We start from the raw sequence: 23,109 nt of genomic DNA, 5'->3' as shown, positions 1-23,109 counted from the left end.
AAGGAAATCAGAAAATTGTTATTAAATTTTAATTGTTTATTTTACAAACGTAGGGACTGATATCAAAATTCTGTTACCGACAGTTTGTAGAACATGCTTTTGAAAATATATTGCAAAAACTGTTTGAATCTATCTTTAAAAACGGTTTAGATATATCGGTTTTAGTGCAATCCTGCATTGGGTATATTTTTTTCAAATTTGGGCCCCCAAATAATTTTTTTTCAAAATATTTTTATTTGGTTGAGTTGCCATAGCTATGAGCTCTCTACATACAAAAAATTAATATTTTACACCAAATAGGAAAAAAGTTTTAAAAAATACCATCCTCTCCCCTTAAAATCATGTCACAATTGGGTATCTTTCCAAGTCGAGAAATTTAAACTCACTTCTAAATTTCTTTGTGTTTGCACAGTGCTCCAGATTTTGAAAAACATCTCGGTAGGAAATGTACGTTGATTTATGGCTCGTCCAATAAATTGCATAACATGGAAAATTAATTCGTAAAAACTTGACATTTCTAAAAGAAAAGTGTTTCAAAATTATGGCAACGCTTTCATATTATGATTATTATAAGTATTATCTTAGATCATATATGTAACAGATATGTAGGGGTTATAGGCTTTGAGGTTAACAACTTTTGTCAGCTTTACTACGCTGCCATCTAGTTGTTACATAAGGAGTCACATCATAATACCCATTTGAATTGCATTAGCGACTGTACTGCCATCTCGTGTTCGTTTACGGCGGACGGGTGGCGATCCTGGCGGTTGTTCTCATCAAAGTGCTGCCGATTTTAACGTAACGAGGAGTTATCTGTTACATATATGATCTAGGGTATAATAAACACTCAACTTTTGTTTAAGAAACTCTCGAAGTTTTTATTGGCACGTTATAAACACTCAATATGAGAACCCCTTGCTACACGGCAAACATCAACACTATAGTCAAATTCTTGCCACACTCTCTCCAACATATTTCTGCTTATGGATGCAATCGCAGTAATGACCGATATCTTACTACTTCAAGATCTTGCAACTGCAACCTTCACATTCTTCAAAAGAAAGAAGTCACATGGTGTCAAGTCTGGTGACTTGGGAGGCCAAGCCGATAGGCCAGAGCTGCAGTGATAGCACTTATAATCCAACGATGTGGTAGATGGATCGGTTCCTAAATTTCTACGAAATAACTTTTGCGCCATTGTTACTGAATTTTTTTCCGTAAGTTGCAGAACAAAAAACGATTTAGGTTGTGGAGTTGTTATTTTTAATCAGTGTCTCCCATGGCAACAGAAATAATAGGTTTTCCGAAATTTGGAATGTGATGCTTTGAAAGTTTGACTATAAATGACGTGTACCTGACAGATGTCTTATTAATGGTTACTTTATAATAATCATATAGACGTGTTGCCAATATTTTGAAACAGCGTATTCCGAATCTCACCGGACCGGTGGACAACAATGACGTCACGCTGCAGCGTAATAGGAACAAAACTGCTGGAAGGATCGATGGCTGTCATGGCGACTGTATAAGTTGTTGTCTGTGCTAAGCTAGCAAAATTTTGCGAAATTTTCGTATTGCCATCTCGTTGAAAGAAAAGAGATCATAAACAATTTATTTCTTGAACCGGTAGTAATAACTGGTCCGTTGACATGTTCGCTCATGAGCCATTAACATATTGTTTTTACGTTGTGCTCATTACAAACAATACAGCAGAACACACCGCTATGACACAACAGTGCACGATGTCATTCGTCTGCTAATTCCCGCCCTATACAAGAACCAATCAGATTCACTGATGGCGGCTGATGGAGACTGCCACAACCTCTGCAAGCTGATGGCACCGGTGCGACACCGGTGGAGCATCAGTGACTCCATTGGTGAAATTCGGAACACTGTGATGCCATCAGATTGCTCAGCGCTGAGATTCGGAATACGCTCAAACACTGTGTGTACTCTTGGATTCCAAAACATTATATGATCTATTATGCTAACTTTCTCAAACACTTTTAAAAATGTTAATAAATATTGATATGGGTCTGTTTTCCTTCAGGGATGTTATGAAACATATTGTGGGGAATTTGAGAGAAATGCACGTTTCTAAAATCCAGCTTACTGTACGGGCATGTGATAAAAAAGAATGTAACTGTACTTCTGGAAATAAAGGAGAGAGTTGGATTTTCTCTTTAAATGTAAGTATTTCTCATAATGGAACAAGAATGAATGAGATTCAGCGTAAGATAGTATCTTACAAAAGATTGTATTTTTCTTGTACGTGTGTATTTTAAACCTGGAGTGCAAGAGTTCAGATACCTATGTCGAAATTCCAGTGGCTGATGACGAAAGATTATTTGTAGAGGAGTTAGCATTTCCTTTGTCATCTAGTTCTCAAGTTTCATCGTCTCATCAAGAAAACGTCCAGCATTGCCACTAGAATACTTTAAAAGACCCTTTAATGTAAGATAGAGTATTCGTATCTGTTAAACTGTTCGAGTTAAAAATGAAACAAAGAGGGAATAAAAAATTGAAATTGGCTTCATTGAATAAAATGTTTTTTGTATTGTTCACTTCACAATGGCGAATATAAGCTTTAACATCATTACCAATATCACCACAACCATACCCATCAGCGTTGTCACTATTATTATTACTACTTCCTTCACTTTCGTATCTACTTCTACCTGCATTTCTACTGCAAACATCTCATACATAGCCACTATTTCTACTTTCAACACTACCATATTCGTCTCTAGCACAACCATGTCCACCTCTACTACTACCATGTCTAGCTCAACCACAACCATGTCCACCTGACCATGTCCACCTCTACACAACCATCTCCAACTCCACCTCAAAATGTTCACCTCTTCCACAATCATGTCCACCTCTACCACAGTCATGTCCACTTCTACCACAATCATGTCCACTTCTACCACAACCATGTCCACCTCAACCACAACCATGTCCACCTCAACCACAACCATGTCCACCTCATTTACAACCATGTCTACCTCAACCACAACCATGTCCACCTCGACCACAATCATGTCCACTTCGACCACAACCATGTCCACCTCAACCACAACCATGTCCACCTCAACCACAACCATGTCCACCTCGACCACAATCATGTCCACCTCATTTACAACCATGTCTACCTCAACCACAACCATGTCTACCTCAACCACAACCATGTCCACCTCGACCACAATCATGTCCACTTCGACCACAACCATGTCCACCTCAACCACAACCATGTCCACCTCAACCACAACCATGTCCACCTCAACCACAACCATGTCCACCTCATTTACAACCATGTCTACCTCAACCACAACCATGTCCACCTCGACCACAATCATGTCCACTTCGACCACAACCATGTCCACCTCAACCACAACCATGTCCACCTCAACCACAACCATGTCCACCTCGACCACAATCATGTCCACTTCTACCACAACCATGTCCACCTCAACCACAACCATGTCCACCTCAACCACAACCATGTCCACCTCAACCACAACCATGTCCACCTCAACCACAACCATGTCCACCTCGATCACAACCATGTCCACCTCGATCACAATCATGTCCACTTCTACCACAATCATGTCCACTTCTACCACAACCATGTCCACCTCAACCACAACCATGTCTACCTCAACCACAACCATGTCCACTTCTACCACAATCATGTCCACTTCTACCACAACCATGTCCATCTCGATCACAACCATGTCTACCTCAACCACAACCATGTCTACCTCGACCACAACCATGTCCACCTGACCATGTTCACCTCTACACAACCATCTCCAACTCCACCTCAAACATGTTCACCTCTTCCACAATCATATTCACCGCTACTACAACCATGCCCATCTCAACCTCAACCATGTCCACCTCGATCACAACCATGTCCACCTCGACCACAACCATGACCACCTCTACACAACCATCTCCAATTGCACCTCAGACATGTTCATCTCTACCACAGCCATGTTCACCCTCTACTACGACCATGTCCACCTCAACCACAACCATGTTCACCTCGACCACAACCATGTACACTTCGACCACAACCATGTCCACCTTTACAGAACCATCCATGTTCATCTCGACCACAACCATGTCCACCTGACCATGTCCACCTCTACACAACCATCTCCAACTCCACCTGAAACATGTTCACCTCTTCCATAACCATGTCCACCTCTACCACAATCATGTCCACCTCTATCACAACCATATCTACCTCTACCACAACCATATCTACCTTACCCATAACCACCTTCACCTCTACTACAACTATCTCTATCTCTGCCAAACCACCACCACCATCACCATCAGCACTATTAAATTATACTAATTTATTTCATGATATTAAAGATGTGAGGAATTGTTTGACAGGAGAACGTGTGTTTATCATTTTTATTGCAATAGTGAAAAATAACACAAGCTGTCCCAAAATAATAATTGCTCCGATTTTAATATAGTTTATTTTGGAAAGTGTGTAAGCTGTAGGAACACTGTTAGTCTCAATAGACAGCTAATTATCTTCTAGTTTATTAAGCGTACAGCTACCATATGCGCATGCGCTGGGTGTTATTGGAAAATTCCATTGTTAGAAAATGGCGCTATCGACACCTCAGAGAGTTTTCTGTGTCCTGAATTACGCAGTTCATCGTTCTGTTGTGACTGCACGAAGAGCAATACGAGTTCATTTTTCAGCAAGATGATGCACCACCTCACTTACACCATCATATGCATGAGTACAGTAAGCATTTTCGTCAACGTTGGATTGGTCGTTGTACTGCCGAAGAGCAAAACTTGATGAGGTGGTCTCTGTACTCACCTGGTCAACCTCTTTGTAATTTTTTCCTGTGGGGGTAAGTGAAGGACAATGTTTACATTCCTCCTTTGGCCAGTGACCTGCAGGAGCATCACAGCTGCGGTGCGAGCGACAGATGTTGACACGTACAATGTGGAAGAAGTGGAATATCACCTAGATGTGTGTCATGAGGCCGGAGGTTCATATATCAAGAACTTGTTAGATATCAACAAAACTTGAAGAGCTACCTGTCTATCGGCACCTATTGCATTGCTGTAGCATTAATAATAGTCACAGAGAGACAGTATTGTGAAATCGGAGCAATCGTTTTAGGGCACGGTGTACAAAATGTTATTAGTGATTTGTAATTTCAGAATGATTTGGGTATATGGGACTATGATTACATTTTAGAAAACTTTTTGAAGGCAGACAAGACATTAATATATTGTTGAATTAATGGAGACAAATCTGTTTGCAGGCAACTGGAGATATTGTGTGCAGAAGAGGAAGATATCCGTCTCATTGCAATATGGTAAGAAATAAGTATTTATTTATTTACTAGCTTAAAGGACCCGCGTTCCCCGGGCTTTCTATTTTGCTTATATTTTAAGTAAACTTATTGTTAGACTTTTATATTTATTAGATCTGACACAGATAGACGTGTTTGCCGAAAGACACAGAATAGTTTACAATTTTTCTTCCGCAATACACAGAATGGAATGAATGTTTTTATCCCCCTGAGTCAGAGTATAGTATACTATACTATACTTCATACATGATTATGATATAAGATGTATATGTAGAGACCCGAAGTATAGTAAAATATATATGAAGAGTTCGCTGGAAAAACGATGAATGTCACAATTTTGTTAAGGTTGATGTCATTATCTAATTCAATGGATCACTACGAAATTTAATGTTGTTCTTATGAAAAATGGTAAAAAGGAGAATTATCACCACGAATACAGTAATCCTTTCCTTTATTTTCTATAGAAACAGCACTACATCTTGCAGTTATAGACTCAATTAGATCATTATCTAATCCTTAACAGAAATGTGACATTCATCGTTTTTCCCGCGAACTCTTCATATGCATTTGTGCCCTAATTATAACCTGCAGAATCTTTTTTTTAGTATTTTCCCTCATATCAGTGATTTTGTTTTGAATTATATTGAACTTTAAAAATAAAACAACAAATGTCTCAGAACTCAGAAGGTTAAACATCATTGTCAGGAAGAATGCCATTTTGAATATAAAATATAACAGTAGAAATACTTCCATGTTTTGTGTTACGGGATACTCCCTCCGTCTTTCCTAACAAGAAAAAAAGTAAGTAAGTAATAATAATAATAACAATAATAATAATAATAATAATAATAATAATAATAATAAATAATACAAATAATTTTTGAAGATAGGCCTATGTAAAATTCCACCACAAAATTCACTTGAGAAAGTACATGAGTTCTGATGCCAAAATATGAATAGATCGCACGAATATTTATTTCATAAATGAGGGAATGTCTCTAATTTGAACTAACAGCATTTATTTTAATGTTGCAGAATCACGGCGGACGAGAAATTGAGTGTTGGACAGCAAACAAATCAAATCATTCTCAATGTATACTTGTAAGTCAGTTATATTAATATAACACTGTTCATTATTGCATTTGTTTCATGAATAATTGCATACAGGGTGTTAGAGAAGTTTATTTATTTTTATTTATTCATTTAATATGTTGGAGATAAGGCCATCTGGCCTTCTCTACCACACCACTAAAAATACAAATACAAAACAAAATGCAGATGATAGAATAAATAAGAGAAAGAAATGAAAGTATAAATATAAATACAAAAAAAATGCAAAAAAAAAAGGAAGAGGAAAAAGTACAAGTAAATGTTAAAATCACAATAGCAATAAAAATTACTGATATAATACCGGGTGTTTCATAAGTCCGTGAAACATTTTAGAAATTCGCCACAAATAAACTAAGCAACGGATATTACATTTTATTACACACAAATATACTGTAGGTAAACTCTACAAGTTTATTTTTTACATATCTCACAAATGCTCAATGTGTCCACCCTTGTTGATACGGCAGACATCTAGCCGATAAACCATCTTGTCAGCATATCACGATGGATCACTACCACAACTGCGAAGTTCCTGAAGGTTAGCGGGGAGTGTGGGTACAAAAACGATGTCCTTCGAAAATCTCCACAAGGAAAAAGCGCAAGGTGTTAAATCCGGTGACCTGGATGGCCACCGCATTAAGGCGTAGTCTAACACACAAAATGCTTTCTCACGTTTATTTAACGTCATTTCGACTGCTACTAAAATGTCTCTTAGCAACTAATTCACCACAACTGTACTCCTAGCAGCGAACCATGGCAACTATGCAATAAAGGCTTCTTACTTACAAAGCTAATTCAGTACTACTCCTCCTAGCGGCAAACCATGTTAACTATGCGATACGTGCTTTTTCCTAACAAAACTTGGAGAGTTTCTCGTTCTATTAGTATAATAATTACAATTATCTATTGCTTAGTTTTTTTTGTGGTGAATTTCTAAAATGTTTCACGGACTTGTGAAAGACGGTAATTGTCTGACATATTTAGTGATTAAAGGAAATAACTAAATATCTGAAAGTAAGTAACTGATTGTGGAAATTTTTAGAGAAACAAAACAGTAACAATTTCGAAGCATTTATATTGTTAAAATATGCAATTTACTGCACAGGTCGATGTACAACTCGGTCCTTACATTCGATGTTGTTGGTTCTGTTAAAAACAATTGTCACTGCTTGGAATTTCGTTGTTTGTTAGCCTGATGTTACTGGTTTGAATATGTTGTTGCACCAGGAACTTTTGTGTAGACGATACTGCACACTGATACAAATTACAAAATAATATTTTATTGTGAATTGATAAACTATCGTCTTTAAATTTTGAACTGTAACTTCTTAATTTTAACGTGGTTGAATGTGGTACTTCTGGTATATTTCCCGTCTTTATAGAATGATTAACAGAACTGAACCAATGTGTATTCTGATTGGCATCTAGGCCTAACTGTGGAGCTGCATATCTTTTTCCGTTACAAACTTCAAAATTAAAATAATACAGTTTCTTAAAGACCCATTCACAATGAAAATTAAACATAACCGTAACATAAACACAGAAATTTGCGCCCAGGCTACCAAATGGGATCATTCACAATGATTCACATAAGCATTGACATAAACATTACCGTAAGACGTTAACATGAAAGTTTGCAAACTCCAAAGTTTCATGCTTATGCTTACGTGATTTGCAAACAGAACACAATCGTGGAGCGCTGAAGTATACGACAGAATATAAGGAAATGGCGTCGTTGTTATGTTTTCATGGTTACCAAGTATGTTTGCTGTTATGTTTATGTTCCCATCATGAATGATGGTATGATTTCTTGATTTTACCGTAACGTTTACATTCTTAAGTTAACATTTACGTTATGTTTAATTTTCATTGTGAATGAGCCTTTAACTTGCTTTCCCATTGTTGAGAGGACTGTTAATTTTCAAATAACTCTGATTTTAAAAGAATTAGTGAACATGTTTAAAACTCTAACGTCGAGATGTATTTTTAAAAGTTAACGGAATTTTATTTTATTTTGTTGTTAAGCTTAATATAATATGGACTGTTTTATATGAAATATGGAAAATATATGGAAATTAATTAAAGTATGTACTAAACTCTGAAATATGAAAAAAAATATGGAAAATAAAAGTAGCATTTTTCAACTCGACACATTGTGAAATATAAAGATAATGCAAATTGATGTTAGCTTTATTAGTAAATATATATTTACATAGAAATCCTTTCTTTGGTGATTATGTAAATGTTAAAGGAAAGATCGAAGAATCAAGATTGTACTTTTTCTTATAGGCGGAAATTCTCAATGACCATCCATGTAACGGCATTGGAGTTTGGGCTGATGATCAGTTTCGTAAAATATCATGTACCTGGAATAGTCACGTTGGTGAGTTGCATAAATTTGCTTTAACTTTTAGAATTTAAATGAATAACCAATGAAATGTAGATTGCACATTCTTTTCTTATTTTTCATATAATTCAGGTGTTACGTATCGATTGGTCTTTACAAAATTTGTGTCAACATTTTTTTGGATATATCTTTAGAGTATAACAGTTGTACGTTTGGAAACAGGTTTCGATTAGTATGACGCCTTTAGAAAAGTGACGTGGACGAGTTACAGCCCGCTTAGCGGTGATCCAACTTATTGCACAGTGATATTTCTACACAAAAAAGTGCATTAATAGGGATATCCTGAACTAGCACCAACAGATAGCGCACGTGAGAGATGCGCTTTGCGTGTTCATTTGTTTTTCACTATATATACATTGAGGATATACGTAGTGTATTAGTATATTAAATACTCTTAAAAACATCACAAAATGCCAAATTTTTGTTATGTTCCTATATGTAAAAACCAGTGAAAGCGTTTTATCTTTATTCAGGTCCCGAAATATTCTGAATATATGCTTTAAACCTTAAAAAATATTGTTGTTGTTGTTGTTTTCTAATGCCAGGCGTTTGACAATAAAGTCATTTGACCTGTTGCACTCCAATGTTTTTCAAAGATATTATCATGACCAGCCACTGAAGCACAGATTTTGAGGTGTTCCGAATCCATTTCTTGGTTTGAGTTGCACAATGGGCAGTTAGGGGACTGATATATTCCAATTCTATGCGGGTGTTTGGCCAAACAGTCATGGCCTGTTGCCAATCTAAATGCAGCTACAGACGATTTGCGTGGTAAATCGGGAATTAACTGTGGATTATGATGCAGAGAGTTCCATTTTTTCCCTTGAGATTGTGTTATCAAATTTTGTTTGTTGAAGTCTAAGTAAGTAGATTTAATAAATCTCTTCACAGAGTAATACGTGGATTTAGTAACAGGTCTGTAAGTAGCAGTGCAGCCCTTCTTAAACCTTAAAAAATAGAACTAATTAAATTGCGCCTCGAAAGCGCTAGCTATTAAACAAAAATAACTACTTCAAGTAAGGAATTGCTGGCTACAGTTTCATTTCGGAAGAGAAAAAAGAAAAATTAATAAAAACATATGCAACCTCGACAGCGAGCTATGTTAGCTTAGATGCCTTAGATTATGCAGTAGTTGTAGGAGTCTCGAAATTTACGCATGCAGTAAACTCTCGATGGACTGTGATGTTTATTATCCAAACAATCCGTAGTGAAATCCATTTCGTGAATAATGTTTTTAATGTACTCTAGACTAATTATTAAAACTATGTTCTAACTTCAAATTTTCAAAATAATCTTATATGGTATTCAAAACTGCATGTCCTTAACCTACAAAACGCACGAATAATAATCGTCATACTACTGCGTTCATATTATATCAACCTATCAAACATTGCATTATTCTCTCTGCAACTATAGAAGAAATACGAGGAATTCAATCCCGATAGTCTCTTCCCTATAAAAAACATATTGGTGGCTGCATGTCCTGTTTTTAGCGTACGGTACTTAAATACTTGTGATTAAAGAGACAACATTCACCTTCGACAAAGTTCCAATTTTTTTATTCGTGCACCTCGTTCTCAAAGTTCTCGTTTAGGTTCATGAATATTCAATTTACTCGTATCTATACTCTGCATAGGGGAGAGTCGGGTAGTATCGGACATCGGGTAGTATCGGACAGTGCGTTTCTTTCATCTACCACCATATGGTAGTACCTGACTGACATGGTTACGTTTCTTTATGCGACATCACAGAAACGTAACCATGTCAATCAGGTAGTATCATCGTGTGGTAGATGAAAGAAACTCACTGTCCGATATTACCCGATGTCCGATACTACCCGACTCTCCCCTACTGCAGATATCGCCACCCATCCCTTAAGGGGAATCGCTCAGTATTATGCAAGTTTACGCTATTATGTATTGTAAATTAAATTAAATTATATGGTAAGAAAATACTGAATTATATTAAATTATGCTAGGTTATACAAAATAATTGTAAATATAATTTTGACACGCACAGAAAACCAACAAGCGGGAAAACGTAATCAACTGTAGCAGATGACATAACATAGCCCTACAACATGTTGCGCCGCATGGAACGCTCCTGCCATCTAACGATAAAACTTCGCATAAGATATCTCTATTAGGAAAAATAAATTTGTGGTGTGACTGTACCTGGATTTTATGTGATCTTTTTCTTTTCAGTTAAACCGACACCAGTGCCCAACACTCCGATTTCAACAGAGGACGACTACAGTATTGTCATAACAATTACAATAATATTAACATGCCTAATGACAGCTTGTGTTGGTGTTCTTATATACGTCTTGAAGCGGCCAAAACAGCCTTTGCCGCTACCTTACCTCATCCCACTGTCGCCATCGCCTTTCTCGTGTCGTAAGTGAGCTTATACAGGGAGTCCCAAAAGTCTCCATACACACGGAATATCAGTTTGAAATAGAAATCTCACGTAATGTGCTGAATGTGGCCAACCCACTCCCCTAATCTTACACTTCTTGATTTTTACTCTGTGGTTACTTTAAGTCGTACGTCTACCAGTAGAAAACCCGGACTTGCATCATTTTCAGGCCTCTGTCAGCGACGTCTGTCATCATGTGATGCTGGACATATTGTAGAATGTGTGTCGGAACTGGCTGGATTACCTATGTCTGACTCTCTAAGGCTGCTACTTTATGTAGCCTATTATTTCTATTTGAAACTGACATTCCGTATGTATGGAGACTTCTGGGACACCCTATAGTAATTTATTATCCCTCTTCAGAGTTGAGTCGTGAGTTGATACTTAAAGTTTAATGAGATGTATAGTAATACAATTCTCAGCAAGTGAATGAATGAATGTATGAAAAGAGGACTGGGAGGAGAAACAAAAGCTACGCGATCTAGCGTCTTTGTAAGTAAAATTTGGGGCTGTGAGGAAGAATCTATGTAAGCACCAAGCGTTTTGGCCACTTGTCTCACCCTGATTATCATCGTTCTGTTGAAGGAACATTAAGAGAATTTTTAACGGGAAAAGCCGAAAATGGTCGTCACCTATTGTCCTGCTATTCTTACTAAAAGTGGAGATACACAAAGGCACGTGATAGCTAATGTATTACTCAGTCAGATGCCGCTTTCTTTTGGTCTTTGCATTCGCTCGCTATCGCTGTAAACTGCGCTCGTAGCAGAACATTTGAATGCCATTGACATTTGAGTCATTTAAATGACTTAAAAATGGCCGGTTTCATCATTCATTCATTTACTATTCTGCCCAAGGGCAGGTCTTTCACTGCAAACCCAACTTTCTCCAATCTTTCCTATTTTCTGCCTTCCTCTTCGTTTTCTCATATGATCCATATATCTTAATGTCGTCTATGATCTATTATCTTCTTCTGTCCCGAACTCTTCTCTCCTTCACCATTCCTTCCAGTGCATCTTTCAGGAATCAGTTTCTTATCAGTCAGTGACCCAACTAATTCCTTTTCCTCTTCTTGATCAGTTTCAGCATCATTGTTTCTTCACCCATTCTTTCCAACACAGTTTCATCATCAACCTCCGTTAAATATGCTGTAACAATTGTTTTACCAACAAAACACTTTTATAATAATAATAATAATAATAATAATAATAATAATAATAATATGACGAATTTTATCAACCGTCGTTGTGGTTTTGTTAACAAAATTCTTGTTAAATCAGATTTTTCATGTTCGAGCGTAGTAATATTTAAGATGCCATGACAATATCGTATCGTTATGAAAGCGGCCAAGGTCACGCTTTTCGTTTGTTTTATATGACGCTGATTTGGATTGTTTATTTTATTTATTAAAAACTGCCTTCCAACGGAGGTAGACTCTTAAGCCTTAATATAATAATAATAATAATAATAATAATAATAATAATAATAATAATAATAATGGCTTTATTTAATCTGGCAGAGTTAAGGCCGTAGGTCCTTCTCTTACACTCAACCAGGATTAAAACTTGCTTACATAGTTGAACATACAACTGAATCGAATTAAAGTAATTACATACGGATACGATTTACATAATAAAAATCAAAAGAGATGGTTAAATAAAAAATTACCTTATGAAATAAAAATAAACGCATTGGAATACATATTAATGTTGCTAGAATAAAATACGAATCACATAAAATCAGAAGCCGATAATTCAATAAAATGTACACAATAAAAAATAAAAACCAACACACTGGAATACACGGTCTATTAGTATTAAATTACAAGCAAGTAGGATTCACATAGCCTATAATTAAACAAGAAACCGACATACCTATACTGACATATGATTTACAAATATAAATACAAAGTAGAATAAGAAGAAGAAAATTGATATGTATACTAAAATCTAATTAAAATATGTCTTAAGAGAAAAATAATTCTTAAAAATTTGACTTGATTTTTTAAAACTATTGTGACAATGTCATCTATTGAAGATTCAGTTAAACCAAATTGTTTCCTAAACGTATTAAAGAATTTTTTAGTGTACGTTGTTACTTGCTAGCTCGAGAATTATTAACACATTGACATCACATATAGTTTGCACATTTATTGAAAAATATCGTATTCGATTGCAAAATATTTCAGCTATATTATATATTTTTCCAGCAGTAAGTTAAACTGAGTTTGGAGCGTCAAATCTTGAACCAATGAATAATTGCAGCATTGGAGTTACTCGTAAGTTTCTACTAGTTGGTATTCTAACCTCTCTCCTATTTCTTTTGCTGCAATCATTGTAAACCTCTTGAAATACTTTTGTTCAAATATACTAACAGAATCATTTATTCTTGGCATGATTTCTTCTTCTCCTTCGCCGTTTAAATAACCTTCATACAACAATAATTGTGCTTGAAAAATATGTATTTTAGCAGCCATTTTAAACAGTAACTTAATATGTAACTGATGAAGAATGAATACTTAAATTAACGGGAGATTTAAACTTCTGTTAACTTTAACAGAGGTTGATGAAATGGCAGCTTTGTTAAATCTCCTTTTAAAATAATTTAACGATTAATTAGACTTTAACGGGTGTTAACTATTGCTTAGAGTTGTTTATGATGTGTAATTACAATTAATTTTCAAGCGAGATGTACAGCAATATTGAAAAAAAAAACTATTTGTTAGGAAACTCATAAAATTTATTATAAGAAAGTATGCGTCATCTTCACTAAACCAAATTTTCTTATGGATATCACAGAGTATTTAGTTCAAGTTTAGTATGATGCTTGTTTTATTTTTTAATGTGTTCTTTTTTTACAGCCTTGCCACAGATTCTTCTCCTTTACTCTCGAGATTGTAAAGCATTCATGGACTTGATGGCGACTTTCAGAAGCGTATTAATGAATACATTAAAATGTGAGGTAATGTATCTATCTTGCCACACTACTGTTAAAAATCTTTGATGTAATTTAAGTAGACCTAAAGGGTCCCATACGGCCTTTAAAAAAATATCCAGAGTTCTGCTGCTGCTTAAATATTTCCAACTGTAACGCTCTCCAAATTAAGCGTGCGAAAAAGTAAACATAGGAACAAAAATTTTTATGATTATGTGATCGAAATTTCTTCATTTTTTCGTTTTAAGAAATTCTCTGTAGCGAAATGGCGGCAAGCTATTGAAAATGTTGATTTGAGAAACTATTATCACGTAGAGTGACCAGATTGACATAGATAGGAAAGAGGACATTGTTCGAAAAAAGAGGACAGACAATATGTACTTAGATTTAGGCTTATTATACTATAAATTACGTCAATATCTATTTTCTTACAAAATATTTACAGTAGATATTTAGGCTTATATCGTACTTAAAAGTATGTTAATATTACAAAAATAATTGTGATAAAACTTAATAATGCTTTTTGAGTTAGCTACATATGAAAGTCAAGGGAACTGTAATTATTAAAGGGGACAGAAAATATCTACCCTACTTAGATTTAGGATTAGACCTATATTATACTTAAAATTATATTAATATCTATTTTATTACTGCATACTTATGATAAAACTTAATAATGTAAAATGATTTTACAGTTAACTACATATGAAAGCCGGCTGCAAAAGGGTATCTGTCGGATACAGGGGGGAGAGCCATTAATCCTTCCCATTGAAGGTTTTAAGGAACCAACCTGGACAAATACCCAATGTCCCATCCCTACCTTCCCGTGGTGCAGCTGTTAGTAAGCATAATTTTACGAGCTGAACTAAAGGGAGGGGCTACTCATCAATTAGCACTGGTCAGCTTGATGAGTTAATGACTGAATTTGGTATAATTTTCCTCTATTCAATACCTAATTCCCTCTTTACCCTTTCCTATCCAGTCCTCTGACTGAACTCTTACTTTCTTCGACCCTGACGGCATTAGAGCATTCGAGGCCTAGGGGTTCATTTCCCTTTCCTTCCTCCTCTTTCTACTTTTCTGTTCCTAGTGCTGACCTGCTATGGCACTAAAATCGTCCTCCAGTGGCTTAAGGAGGGAAAGCTGGTGATCAACAAGATCTCCCAGCTAGGTCCAATGGACCCGTCGACCAACAGCAGGTGTGGTCCTCCAGACATTCTGGGGGTTGTGTGTGAATGAAGTAGCCACCAAAACATTAAAATATGGTGTTCATTTAAATCGGGTACAACTTGCCATTTTCACAACCTCAAAATCTGCGCTTCAGTGGCTGACCATGATAATATCTTTGAAAAATATTGGAGTGCAAGAGGTCAAATGACTTTATTGTCAAACGCCTGACATTAGAAAACAACAACAACATATGAAAGCCAAGGGAACTATAATTATTATCAAAATACATAAAAAGACCGCACAAAATGTGAATTTAATGTTACTTTGTATGCAGAGAGACTTATGATCGTTGGCAAAGAGTATATTCTGTCGATGCTGCTGCTACCTACAGGAAAATTATTTGAAAAAGACGTCAAATCAGATAATTTCAAAATATCAGACATAAAAGTTACGAAAAGAAGGACATTTCTTGAATTTTAAAAAATTCGCCCGGACCCCGGGCAAAGGCTTAAAATGGAGAAAATGTCCGGGCAAAAGAGGACGTCTGGTCACTCTATTATCACGTATTTCTGTAAATGCAGTACCACGAAGGAAGAGTTTTTCTCGAGTGACCGCATTTCTCTACGGGAAATAATTTATTTTAACGACCTCTGACGACTTCTTGGTGAATTATAAGTGTATGAGTAAGTCTGAGTGTGTATGGACAATAATTCAATTCAGACATAGCTCTTTGAGGTAAGTATGTACAATACAGATTAGTAAAATCCAGTCTTTCAGGTAAAGCTCCCTGTAAAGCAGATTTGAATAATTTCAAGGGAAAAATTGTTCCGAGGCCGGGTATCGATCCCGGGACCTCTGGTTGAACGTACCAGCGCTCTACCAACTGAGCTACCCGGGAACTCCACCCGACACCGTCTCAACTTTTCCCTTTATATCCACACAACTCGCGTGGGCTGACGAAACGCCAGAGTCCCACATCGAGTGCACATAATCTCTGTGTGACTTGGAATTGTGGTTTTCTGTTAACGTACACAGTGACATATATATTATGCAAATTTAGTCTTTCAGGTAAAGCTCCCTGTAAAGCAGATTTGAATACCCGACCCTGGAACAATTTTTCCCTTGAAATTATTCAATACAGATTAGTCTTCGGTAAATCTTTGCTTGTAGGGGTTCTTAGTAAGTTGATACTATTGTTACATTTATCATTCAAGTAATTTTATAATTAACATGTTACATTCATCATGATAAACATCAGTCCTTGGATGATGATGATGATGATGAAGATGATGATGGTTTAATACAAACTCTTTTTTTCTCTGTTATAGGTTCATGACTGCTATGATTCAAACGCCGCAGAAGAAGTGGCATCTGGTAGCTTGGAATGGTTGACCAAGTATTTGACAAGAGAAGATACAAAAGTGATAGTTGTAGAGAGTGAATGTGCAGTATTTCGTCAGAGAGCTCTTTTCCAAGGGGTTAAAATAGTATACAAAGATCCTTCGTGGCTGGATGATATTTTTTTACACGGACTTAAAGATCTCGCCAATGACAAAAGAAGAAACCAGTACAACAGAGTGTTTGTCGTTCGGTAGGTTTATTATTTGGCACATCTGGATGAAAATGTGTAAAAACTGCTTATCTTCCGTCTGCAGTGAAATGAATGAATGAATGAATGTTGAGTATGGTTTCCGATATTAGACTACTACCTAAATTGGATCACATATTCAAAATTTGGTAGTAAATGATTTCACAAGAATACCTCTTTATTTCCTTCATCTAAATGTGTATTTCATGGTAGCCACTTCCTGAAAATATATGTAAGAGTTCTAATCTAGTCTCTACTAATCTCGTTTAGTCTAATATCACCTAATCCAATCTAATCTAATCTAATCTGATATCAACCATTATAATGTAATCTAAATGAATGCCATCCAAACTGATATATAATCTAGTCCAGAATATAATATAATATACTTCAATCTAATCTAATACCTGTATACGGTATAGTCTAATTCAGTATCCAAAATGGTCTAATATCATCCAACCTAACACAATCTCATTCAATCCCAGAATGACATAAGGAAAAATCAAATCTAATCTCGTCTAAACTGACACCATAAAATCCAATCTCATCCGATCTGATATAATCAAATCCTAGTTGAACCTAACCTAAACTAAAATAGCCTAACCCAACCCAATCCACCCTGACCCCATCAAAACTAATTTAATATAACAATTTAGGGGGGGTCAGATGCAAAGGGGTACAAGTGACATTAAAAAAATAATTTAAGTGCATCCAGGATAAACTGAAGCATCTAGAATTTTAGTATAAAATGAATATATAGTCTGACCTCGATTTCTCGAATCGCAATGGGGCCAAAAAATAGTTCGACTTAAAGAAATTTCGAGTTATTGAAATTTTATTGGAAAATTACAAAATAACGTACTGTACGTCTTTAAAATATTACCTATACATGCAGGATTATGTTTTACAAGAGAAGTACTGTAATACTATAGGAAAACCACTCCCACCGATTTTAAATCAAGTGGGCAATTATTGACGAATAGAATAATTTTCCTTTTTTAATGTTCAAACATTTTGTTAATCCGATGGAGCCAAGATTTATATATGGACGCAGTCATCCAAGTCTTTTTGTTGCTTAAATATTCAACAGGTGATGACTTGACACCCTTACAACACCTAGGTTCTTCTGATTTGCCGACTACGTGGAGTTTCTTTTCCCCTTTAAAAGCCAATGTTTTTCTGGAAAACACTTAAAAAAGAGTCCAGTCTCATCAGCATTAAACACGTTTCCTGGGCTGTATTCCTCTAACATTGCGCCTATAATGTACACAGTCTACGTCCGGACATAACTTCCTGCACAATTTCGTTTCTAACTTAAAAATTTTCTAGCCATCCTGAACTAGCTAGGAAAGTTTCGTAAACTAATTCTTTGGCGAACTTTTCTGCCTTTTCGCGAATTAGCCCTCCAGCAATAGGAACATTTTTGTCCCTCACACACTTCACCCACTGAATCATGGCCTCTTTTAATTGCGGAAAAGCAGAAGTTTTAAGTATTTTCCTCTGTGGCATTATAGAATTCTAAACGCAGAGTATTTTCTGTCTCTTGGGATCAAAATTTTGTTTCTGGATATCGGAAATTCGAAATATCGAATTTCGAGTTAGGCCTATCGATTATTATTATTAACACGTAAAGTACATATAATATGATAGGGACCTAGAACATTCTTCGAGAAATAGAATATTCGAGTCATAGCGGTTCGAGAAATCGAGGTCAGACTGTATATTTTAACCACATCACACTTTAAAATTGAAATTGAAAATTTCACGCACATTACAAAAGCTTAGAAACTTTCAAAATCACATTTTGTCATAAGTAACTTTGGTTCTGACCCTTCAATATTGTTAATTAGCTCATCTAATGTAATCTAATGTAACCTAATTTTTTTCCCAGCCTCATCTAATCCAATCCTATACAATCCAATATAACTTATAATATGATGTGATGTGATATAATATAATCTACTCTAAACAGAAACGGTTATTTTGACGTGGTATTAAAGAGAGTTGAAGATAAAAAATATTAAGAACTTCATTATAGATTATAGAATTTATGGTCTGAAAATTATTGTGCAGAATTATTATGAGTTTTTGACTTTATTTTTCTTAATAGAGCATGTCCTGCAGTCACTTCTTCCCTGTGGGACTGTATCTCAGACGTCTCATTCCTACACTATTTTATTCATGTGGTAACTAGGAACCGTGAAGATGAACTTACATATAGGCTTAAAATTTCTGTTCCTGTTTGTTTTACAGTATTAATGGCTTCACAGACGAGAACGAGAGGATTAGAATCATAAACCCAAACACGAGGTACATAATTCCACAACATCTGGAGGACTTGTTCACCAGTTTATGCAGGTGAGAGAGGTTCTTTATGTCTGAGGCATATTGTTTAGCTTCTCAGAAAAAGAGAAATTTGTTCCTGTTGTATGTTCTAATGTGTTATCTTGATAAATATTTATTTTGTTTGAAATGTTTTAATTTTAAGTTTGATGTATTCATTGTTTACACAAGTTGAGTAGCTTGTAGATTTTCTAATTTTAATTTTATGAAGAAACTCCGCAAATGTTATAGCGGGTGAAAATGTATATAAATAAGAAATAACGTTTAAACTACACTATCTCAATGCAATTGTATCATTGTTCATTTCGGGTTTGTTCGTGTCCCTCGACATCATACACTGCCAAATATAAACAGATTGATTATCGCAGAGTACGTACTATTTTGTCATTATCCAAAAGTTGAAATGGCATTCTCGAAAAGTTGCTACACTATTAGCACAGTTTAGTATATACAGTTACGAAGCTCAATACGTAGGAAATATGCATCTATAGATAGTTGCTAACCACTAGGATCGCTACTATCGCCTCATCACAGACAATGCGAAATAGTACTGACACAGTCTAGTGTTCCTAGTACCTTCAACAACTCAAGCTTCGTGACTGTATATGTATACTAGAATGTGCCATTAGATCATGCTATTAATCGCATTTAGATGTCGAACATTATGCAGACTTCAACAATGTGATTAATTTTCACTATGTCGACTTACTAATTGCAGCTGACATTGAGACTTCACTTATACAGAGTGGGGCATAGGAACCAAGTGTTTTTAAAATAATCATAAAATAGTTTTTGTTTTCAACACAATTTATTGCTAGAACAACATTCGTGAGAACATGCCATTTCAATTAGCGGGAAATTGCATCTGGCATGTGATGTCCGTCTGCGTTGACGCATTGTTGAAGGCGCTGACGAAAATTGACCTCTACTCTTTCCAGGAGATCTCTATTGATTTGAGTGATGTGTTGACGTATCACGTCCTTTAATTCAGCAGCCCAATACCGAAAAGTTTGTCTGTTAACGGCTGCATTAAGGTGGAAATGGGCTTCATCACTCATTGTAACCATCATGTTTTCATACTGCTCGTGGAGTGCAAGCATTTCCTGTGCGAAATTCATCATTACATTCAATTTCTAAACAGCCACCCATCTTGTATGGGTGTAAACGAAAATCGTCATGCAAAATCCGTCGTACGATTGCTGATTCAAGCAGTATCGCTTTTTTGACTCAACATTTTCTGGAGTACACACTCTGCGTTGGCGGCCGGGCGGTTTATTCTTCAGTATTGCGCCTTTTGTTCAAAGATTGTTAACTCAACATAAGATTGTGTCACGCATGGAAACAGAATCATTGCGATTAATATTGAATCTGTAGCAAAACTCACGCCGTACCGCGGTCACCGACTCGCCATTCCTAACAAAATAATCATACGCAAACATGAGTCCACTGCTCCATGATGCCGACTGCAGGTGAAATGCTATGAGCCACGGAATGGACTGTCACATGCCGCACGTCTCTCCCTTTCATAATGACCGAGTACAAGCCAGTCCAAAAACACTTGGTTCCTATGCCCCATTCTGTATATAGATAGAAAAAGCAATACTTAATTTCTATTACGTAACAAACAAAACATTTAAATTGTAAGCTCAATATAATACAGAATTTCTTTTCAATATTTCAGTCTTTACCTAACATTGGCTTTCTCTTTCTTTCTTTCTTTCTTTCTTTCTTTCTTTCTTTCTTTCTTTCTTTCTTTCTTTCTTTCTTTCTTTCTTTCTTTCTTTCTTTCTTTCTCTCTTCTTTCTTTCTTTCTTTCTTTTTATATTGGAATTTGATTTCATTACCTAAATTATGTTTTATTTAACGACGCTCGCAACTGCAGAGGTTATATCAGCGTCGCCGGGGTGCCGGAATTTTGTCCTGCAGTGTTCTTTTACATGCCAATAAATCTACTGACATGAGCAAATGCCATCGACCTGGGCCGGGATCGAACCCGCAACCTCGGGCACAGAAACTCAGCACTGTACCGACTGCTCCACCCAGAGCGACTTTGATTTCATTATGTAGCTATTTAGTTTGAGTTTGTTGTTTAATTTTTATTGCTGCAAGATTTTTGGTTTTTAATTGTATAGTAGAGTATTTTGGAATGACTTTATTAGCTATACATTATTTATTACACCAAATATTACCTTTAGTTTTATACAGTTTAGTCTTTTTGTTCAAATGTAAATGCCTGATTGGCGTCTGTTATTTTCAAAGCAATTTTGGTATTCAGATAAGTATTTGTATAACAAATTTATTTTCAATATTTTCATCTTTACCCAGTGACAAGTAAAGATGGAAATACTGAAAAGAAATTTGTTATACAAACACTTACCTGAATGGCAAAATGATTTTGAAAATTAATATACAGAAGATAGTGAAACACAACTGCAGGATGATCATTCATAAATATTGAACAAATTAGGCCTATTTAAAACCATTCGAAATAAGCAGCAAATAATGTAAACTCAGAAGACTTTGCACTTCTGTTTCCTATACCTTCTTCCGGTCCACTAACAATTTTTGTTTTTAAGACACTCTGATTCGATGAGTATTAGCTGTAATGTTGGTAACTACTTGTTCTGCCGAAAAGAAACTTCCGAATAAGTGTGATAATATTAAATTTTGTATACGATAATTTTGTGTCGTCATATATGGTTCTGATTGGTTGTTATACGCCATTGGAGAATTAATATATGAATGAAATAGTCGTTGAAATTTTAGAAATCAAAAGACGTATCGATATTTATAATAATGTAACTGACTTTGTATCTTTTTACAGGCTGAGAAATGCAATATATTCAGAGGATTTAAAAGTACTTGAAGAAGATATCAAGTCTCTTGAAAGATACAAAAGAAATAATAAAAATTATTTGGATCAGCTGCTGAGAAGAACATGACCAAGTGGAAGCTGAAGAACTGGAGAATTTTAAACTCGCAAATGTACTGTACTTGTGTCACTTTGGTCTTCATCGTTACTGTGCGGACTCCCATGAAGATTGGAATAAAAACCAGAAGTTTCGCACCTATGGTTATAAACATAATTAATCCATAATGGATGTTGTTTTGTATTTTTTATTAATTCTCAGTGCTAGATAATATTGTTCAAGGCAGGTTATTTGAGGCACTATTTCTTTTCCTGGCAATTATTGATGTTCAAATCACAGCTATACTGTTTTATAAATGAAGTATTTGAACTTTTGTCGCTTTTGTTTTCAGGAGCGGTTAAAGTGGTTTTGTTTAAAAAGACATAAATAATTGTGAGAACGTTTTTTATTGTGTTAATAAAACAGTTGTTTTTATAATGGTCTACCTCAGTATTTCAAAGAATTTGAAATAAATATATTATCATCTCTTCCACCTTCATCAAACAGTTATCGTCACCCAGTGGCGGCCGGTAAGGCATTCTGGTGGTGGTGCCAAAAACGAAAAAAGGTTGTACGCAAATTACCCTAGTGAAATTGATAATTTCGCAGTTCACGTTTGCATTATGTTAAATAAAACACATTAATTAAACCAGCTATTTTACCAGGTGTACAGTTAATAATGCATCTAGTAACAGTTACAATAACATTTCCGAAACTAATAACGAAATTTACAGATACAGATAATCAAAACTTTCACAGTATTGTTAGTCAAATACAAATAAATTTTATAACTAGTAAAATTACTGGAAAAAAAAACACACGAGATAAACAAACACGTTTGCACTTTATTTAACAGGCCGATAAATCCAAGGC

At 35.6% G+C, this 23,109-nt stretch overlaps 1 protein-coding gene across 8 annotated transcripts in view; it reads left to right on the top strand.

Annotated features, from left to right (window-relative positions):
• The window catches only part of LOC138691054 (uncharacterized), a 90,840-nt gene extending 68,166 nt beyond the window's left edge, over window positions 1-22,674 (top strand). For all 8 annotated transcript variants that reach the window (XM_069812774.1, XM_069812737.1, XM_069812756.1 and 5 more), the window contains 9 exons: window positions 2,051-2,189; window positions 5,310-5,363; window positions 6,396-6,461; window positions 8,760-8,853; window positions 11,082-11,273; window positions 14,153-14,253; window positions 16,725-16,987; window positions 19,238-19,342; window positions 22,152-22,674. In XM_069812774.1, the coding sequence (XP_069668875.1) occupies window positions 2,051-2,189; window positions 5,310-5,363; window positions 6,396-6,461; window positions 8,760-8,853; window positions 11,082-11,273; window positions 14,153-14,253; window positions 16,725-16,987; window positions 19,238-19,342; window positions 22,152-22,269 (1,132 nt within the window). In that variant the 3' untranslated portion in view covers window positions 22,270-22,674. The remainder of the gene's footprint in view (window positions 1-2,050; window positions 2,190-5,309; window positions 5,364-6,395; window positions 6,462-8,759; window positions 8,854-11,081; window positions 11,274-14,152; window positions 14,254-16,724; window positions 16,988-19,237; window positions 19,343-22,151) is intronic.
• The last annotated feature ends 435 nt before the right edge of the window (window positions 22,675-23,109 follow it).

The sequence above is a fragment of the Periplaneta americana genome, chromosome 2 (assembly GCF_040183065.1).
Source record: "Periplaneta americana isolate PAMFEO1 chromosome 2, P.americana_PAMFEO1_priV1, whole genome shotgun sequence".
In the NCBI taxonomy this organism is placed as follows: domain Eukaryota; kingdom Metazoa; phylum Arthropoda; class Insecta; order Blattodea; family Blattidae; genus Periplaneta; species Periplaneta americana.
Note: the sequence above shows the minus strand (reverse complement) of the source record. Positions and strands in the feature narration are given on the sequence as shown.